Source organism: Quercus lobata, chromosome 3 (assembly GCF_001633185.2).
Source record: "Quercus lobata isolate SW786 chromosome 3, ValleyOak3.0 Primary Assembly, whole genome shotgun sequence".
Lineage (NCBI taxonomy): Eukaryota > Viridiplantae > Streptophyta > Magnoliopsida > Fagales > Fagaceae > Quercus > Quercus lobata.
In genome coordinates, this window is record NC_044906.1 from 51,687,266 (window position 1) to 51,693,381 (window position 6,116).

At 38.6% G+C, this 6,116-nt stretch overlaps 2 protein-coding genes across 2 annotated transcripts; one reads left to right on the forward strand and one right to left on the reverse strand.

The window, feature by feature from the left end:
• Positions 1-405: 405 nt before the first annotated feature.
• LOC115981032 lies at positions 406-912 on the reverse strand. The gene has a single exon (XM_031103222.1). It carries the CDS (start codon positions 910-912, stop codon positions 406-408), a length of 507 nt encoding a protein of 168 aa, XP_030959082.1.
• A 3,711-nt stretch (positions 913-4,623) lies between these two features.
• LOC115978845 lies at positions 4,624-5,738 on the forward strand. The gene has a single exon (XM_031100718.1). It carries the CDS (start codon positions 4,779-4,781, stop codon positions 5,595-5,597), a length of 819 nt encoding a protein of 272 aa, XP_030956578.1. The 5' UTR covers positions 4,624-4,778; the 3' UTR covers positions 5,598-5,738.
• The last annotated feature ends 378 nt before the right edge of the window (positions 5,739-6,116 follow it).

Genomic DNA, 6,116 nt, shown 5'->3' on the forward strand with positions numbered 1-6,116 from the left:
TGGGGGTGGGAGTGTGTTCCCCCGAGGTCTTATGGTTTGCCCGGTTTCGCCACGCCTAAGCTCCAGGATGAACTCTTTCAAATGTCTTGACTTCACTAATTACTCTAAATGGTCCTTCAATATCCTGCATTGTTCGGTAGTGTGCCCTTTGTCCCAGTGATAAGTACTATACAAGTTCTAATTTCTTCTTGACAAGTCACCCCCCACTTTGCTAGGCCATCAAAAGTATGGCTCGTGTTTGATTCGTTCTAGAATCTTGTTCACAGGTTCCTTAATTGCCACATTGACCTCCCCAGCCTGAGCACTAGGTTCTTGGATTCTTAAACCCCTCTTGGGCCTCAGTTGGAAACCTCCTTACCGTGGCTCCTTCGAATATTGTGACGTTACTGGTGCCTTACCTTTACTTTACTGCCGATCATCTTCTAACCTTTTGTACTCTTCGATACGCCTTATAAGTTGCCTTATGTCCTCAGGGGGTCTCTTTGTCAATGATTCTCGTAACTCCAAGTCCTCTGGTAAACCAAATCTGAAAGTGCTTGCGGCGATTTTCTCATTACCCCCTCCAATCTCATTATATAACTCCCAGTACCTATTGGCGTAGCTTTGAAGAGTCTCCCATGCCCCCATCTTCATAAAGAGTAACGTGTCTAGTGGCCGTGGTACTTGGCTACAGGTCATAAACCGAACTCCAAACTCCTGAATTAGCTCTCCAAAGCTGTGAATAGATTCCTTCCTTAACCCATTAAACCATCTTAAAGCCGTGGGCCCAAGACTAGAGGGGAACACCTTACACATCAATGCGTCATTTTGATTGTACAAAGATATCATTTGAATGTAATGACTTACATGTTCAACAGGGCTTGTCTTCCCATCATAAGAGATAAATGGTGGTCTGGTAAACCTACTCGGCATTTGTGCTCACTCTATCTCGTCTGAGAATGGTGATCGGGTTGCTCTAAGCAGTGCATGGCTTATAGCATCCATCATGGCATTCCGAGCCCTACATTACTCAAGGGAAGCCAAGTCTCTATCGAGGAAATCTTGCGACCTATCCCTTGACCAATGAGAACTAAATTGGTAGGATGTTTCTCCGCTACAACCCCTCACATTTACTGATCCTTCAGGGAGCTCATCAGGGTCCCTTCTTTGGTGCTTGCCCCGTACTTCCAACTCCAAGTCCATTACCATTCTGCGCAAGCGCTCTAACTCCCGATCCCTCCTATCACGCTGCTCCTATTTGGAGACTTCAAACACTAATCGGTATGTTTGCGATGACCCTTCTCCTGAACTAGAGTGTCCTTCATTTCAGTCACGTCTGCAATCTTCATTCCTCTTATACCTCCTTTCACGCCAACTAGAACTCCGCGATGACCCTCCTGACCCGCTATCAGCATAGCTTGTTGAATGATGGTCGGACATGTTTGGCCAACTGAACCTCAACAGAACCACAGCTGAGTAGGAGATTCCTACAGATAGCTTCAATTGTATGTGCCCAATATCCCACACCAGATTGGGCCTGGTATTTGGGCTTATAATTTACTTTTTTAGTGAGTTTTGCGTATCCTACAATGGGTGGCTCCTGGACGGGTCCAATGAAAGGCTTTATACAAAAGCTAACTTCTCTTTTTCTCTCTTTCAAAGCTCCCTCTTGTGTGCTCAGTTATTCACTCCCTCTTCCCTCTCCATTGTCTAACCCTTATTTCATCATCTCTTCTAATATTTATAGCTTGAGAATAGTGGCAGAGTCTCTGGTTAGCCTGAGATTCCTATAGACAGCTTCAATTGTACGTGCCCAATATCCCACACCAGATTGGGCCTGGTATTTGGGCACATAATTTACTTATTTAGTGGGTTTTGGGTATCCTACAATGGGTGGCTCCTAGACGGGTCCAATGAAAGGCTTTATATAGAAGCTAACTTCTATTTTTCTCTCTTTCAAAGCTCCCTCTTATGTGCTCAGTTATTCACTCCCTCCTACCTCTCCATTGTCTAACCCTTATTTCATCGTCTCTTCTAATATTTATAGCTTGAGAATAGTGGCAGAGTCATGATTGCTCTCTGGTCCCGCTCGTGTGGGTGAGACCCAATTTAATTGTTCCTAACAAGGAAAATGCTCCGTTGGAAAAATGGAGTTAGTTCATTGGGACTGGTGCTAGTCGCCAAAAGTCTCTCGGCAGCGGAGTCTCCCAAGGTACTCTTAGTTTGCCAAGGTGTAGTTTCGCATTATCGGTGTTGTGCATTGGACTCCTAGGTGATGGGCTGGCGACTTTGGGCCGTTTAAAGGTTAATCATGAGAAACGGGGCCCATGGTCGGGTACCGTTCATTGGTCTGTCCACATTTGGGCCTGAGGGGAATGGACCTTTTACCACACGCCATACAATATCAAATGATACACATCAGGTGTCAACCATATAAAAATTTAATAAATGAGAGACGTGTGTAAAAAATAACTATGTACTAACATCTTGGAGAGTGATGGTGAAATACTAAATATGGTTATTTTACATACATCTTTTAATTATTAAATTTTGATATAGCTAACGTGATATCATTTAATACTAAATATTTTTTCTTTAATCTTGTATATCTCTAAAACTTGGGAGGGGGTGGGTGGGTGGGTGGGTGTGGTGGAGGATTAAGGAAGTGCATTAAAGAAACTAGAGAACAACAACATGCAGGATAACACTTAAATAAGGACAGACTATTCAAGTCTGAATCAAAAATATCGAAAAAGTCCACATGTGAAGTATCATACAACACAAAATCACTGGACCAAAAATCTGCAGTTGGCCACTAAAGAAGAAATAACACTATTTGAGTGGTTAGGATTAGCTAATAAATTAACAATAGCTTTAGCATCTAATTCTATCTTTATAGCCGTTATAAGGAAATTTTGGCACACGAGAAGACCATCACGTAACGTCCAAAGTTCAGCTAAGAAACTGGTAATTAGACCATTTTGTTTTAGAGAAACCACCAAGCCAGCCACCGAAATCATCAGGGATGATGCTATCACCCCCAGCTAGCCTCTGGTTTCCAAACAAAGACCCTCAGTGTTTAATTTTGCCCGACCCAACTAATGTCTCTCCCATCTAACAGCTGTAACAACTTGCCAAACTACAGCTCTAAAAGAACTTGCACAATGAACAAACTCTATTGTCCTATGGATGATTTCGTTATACAAATTAGTTTGGAGGGAGGCTGTTTTGAAAAACAACATGGTTTCTATGCTTCTAGGGGGCTGGTTAGGAACCTCACTCACATCCACCCTGCTATTTTTGGCTAAACAACACTTAATATCTTCACAAACAAAAACAAAAAATTTTTTTTTTAACATTTATAATATGGACTAAATATAAATTTAATGTGATTGTAGTTGGGTGTCTTAATTTCTATTCTTCAATTTGAAAAAAAAAATGACATGGCACTATTTCAATGTAGAGTGTAAATAAACATGTTCAGGTTGGATCATTATAAAATTTAATCTCTATTATAGGTTGCAAGTTGCAAACAAAAATAAGAAGATGACATGTATTTTTATCATGTGCAATGCTCATAACTTTCTAAACCACACTTAAGCGATTATATTCAATTATTTCAACTGAGCTGTGTGCATTGCACATGATAGGAACACATGTTATCTTTCTATTGTTGCGTTGGTATCAAATTTGCAACCAAATTTTGTTCATAGTTGAATATAAAATCTTAGTAAAAATTTAATGGTCTAATAATTTAAAGGTGTATTATACTATTATGAGTTTTACTATTTTACTGTATATGTCTTACAAAATGATGTTACAAATAATAAAAAAATTAATTCAAACTTTCACTTATTATCTTGTTGAAGTGACACCCATTACATTAATAGCTACTTCAATTTATAAACTTTTTGAGGTAAAATTTGTACTAGCGTTTAACATTTTCCTACTCATTTCAGTCTTCAAATCATTTATTATTGAGTAAAAAAATGAATCTTTTGTAAATTTGCAACCTTGTTAAAGTGGTTATAAATAAATCAACATGGCATTCAATTATTTGAAAAACATATAGGTGAAATTTATTGAATTGAGATGGTATTGGCTAATAAGGAGTTTTGACTTTGACCCAAACTAGTAGCCTTTAAATTGTTCATGATTTTTAAATTATACATGTGGATCAAATATTTCACTTTTACACGAAAAATATGACTTTAAATCAAACTCAACTTCTTCACGGTTTGTTTTCTTTATTTGGGTAGAATTAAGAATTCCTCACGCTATATGTAGCATATAAAGTTGACATATTTATAAGCAACATAGCTCCTAGATTATTTGATTAAACCTAGAATGCTATAAATGAGTATATTCTTTTCCTTTTAAGTTCGGAAATATTTATAGATTATTCAAAAACAGCCCTTCTACGCATCTCTTATACCCTATTCCACCTTATAAGAAAGAGATTAGCAACACAATAAAACAATTCAATGTCACGCACCAATACCAGAGCGTGAGCTTTTTTTTTTGAGCGTGAGCTTTAACCTTTTGTAAGGAACGGTGACTCTCTACGTACCCTTTTTGCCTTGTCTACGAAGCAAAAATAATATTAATAAAATAAAATAAAATAAAACCCTATCTCTGTGTTTTCTTCTCTATCTCTTTCTCTCTCATCTGTATCAGATAAGACATCCACAAAATAACTTTACCCCTTTCTCTTCCCTACACCAAAACCAAAAGAAAAGAGAGAAAAAAAAAATACAATTTTTTCTTTTTCTTTTTTTCTGAAGCAAAGCAAAGAAAAAATGAAGATAAAGAACAAAGGTAAAGTATACCCATCTCCATCTTCATCCTCATCTTCATCTTCAGCGATTCCATGCCATTCCGATGGAGATTTTCTCTCTGTGTTGAAGTTACTCCCAGCTGCGATTCTAGCTCTAGCTTCTGTTCTTTCTCTTGAAGACCGTGAAGTCCTTGCTTACATGATTACCCGCTCCATGAAAACCACAACCCCATCTCCAATCACCCAAGATTCCAAGCGAAAACCTCCAAAAAAAGCCCCAAATAACCACAACAAGAACAGTAATAACACCAACACCAACGCCAACAATAGCCACAAGCCACCGATGTTTGAGTGCGACTGTTTCGACTGCTACACAAGCTACTGGTTCAAATGGGACTCCTCGCCAAACCGCGAGCTCATCCACCAAGCCATTGAAGCGTTTGAGGACCACTTAGCTCACGGCGAGAAGTCAAAGAAGGTCAACGGCAGAGGCAAGCGTAGAGACAAACCCACTCGCCGTGTACCAGAAAAACCCTCCTCCGATGATGTTTCTGAAACCCCATTACCAGAAATTGAAGAAAGCTTCGATTTTTCCAAGGAGAAAGATGATAAAGTTGTTGTGATAGCTGATGATGATGATGTTGAAGAAAGGGATACTGAGAAGTACGAGGTCGAAGAGTACGAGGAAGACAACAAGGAAGAAGAGGTGGTCACAGTTCCGACAATGGTGGCGGCGACAACCAACAACAACCACCACAAGGGTTTGGCTAGGAAGGTACTGCCGGACGTGTTAGGTTTATTCAATTCCCGTTTATGGAATCTTTGGGGTCCGAATGTGTAGTCAAAATCAACAAATTCTATTTCTTCTTTTTTTTTTTGTTAATTTTCTTTCCTTGGTTTAATTCTATTTTGGTTTTAACTCCTCGAAGCCCCCAAAAAGGACCAGATTAAAAGAAAAAAAAAAGTTGATGGAAATTTTTTTTGGTGGTGGGTTTTATTCATACTCGAATATGGGTATGGTCCATATAGTTGAATTTTCTTATAAAAAAAAAAAAAATTGTTGAATTTTTTTTTTTTATTCTTTAAAGGTTCTCTCTTTTCTATTGGCTCATTTTGCTGGACAAGTGTAGAAGACACAAGTACTGGTCGGCGGAAAGTCATTTTCTCCGCGGCGACGTTGAAAAAAAAATATGCTTATCTACAATTTTATTTTGTTCTTTTTTTGTTGTTGTTTTGGAATAAGGTTAAAATCTTTTTTGCTTAAGAACTAAGCATTGTGATTAGGTGAAGATAGTTTTTGAAGTGGACCAATCAAATGAGACTTATGCTAGGTAGTGGGGATTAAGCCATTCAACCTTTT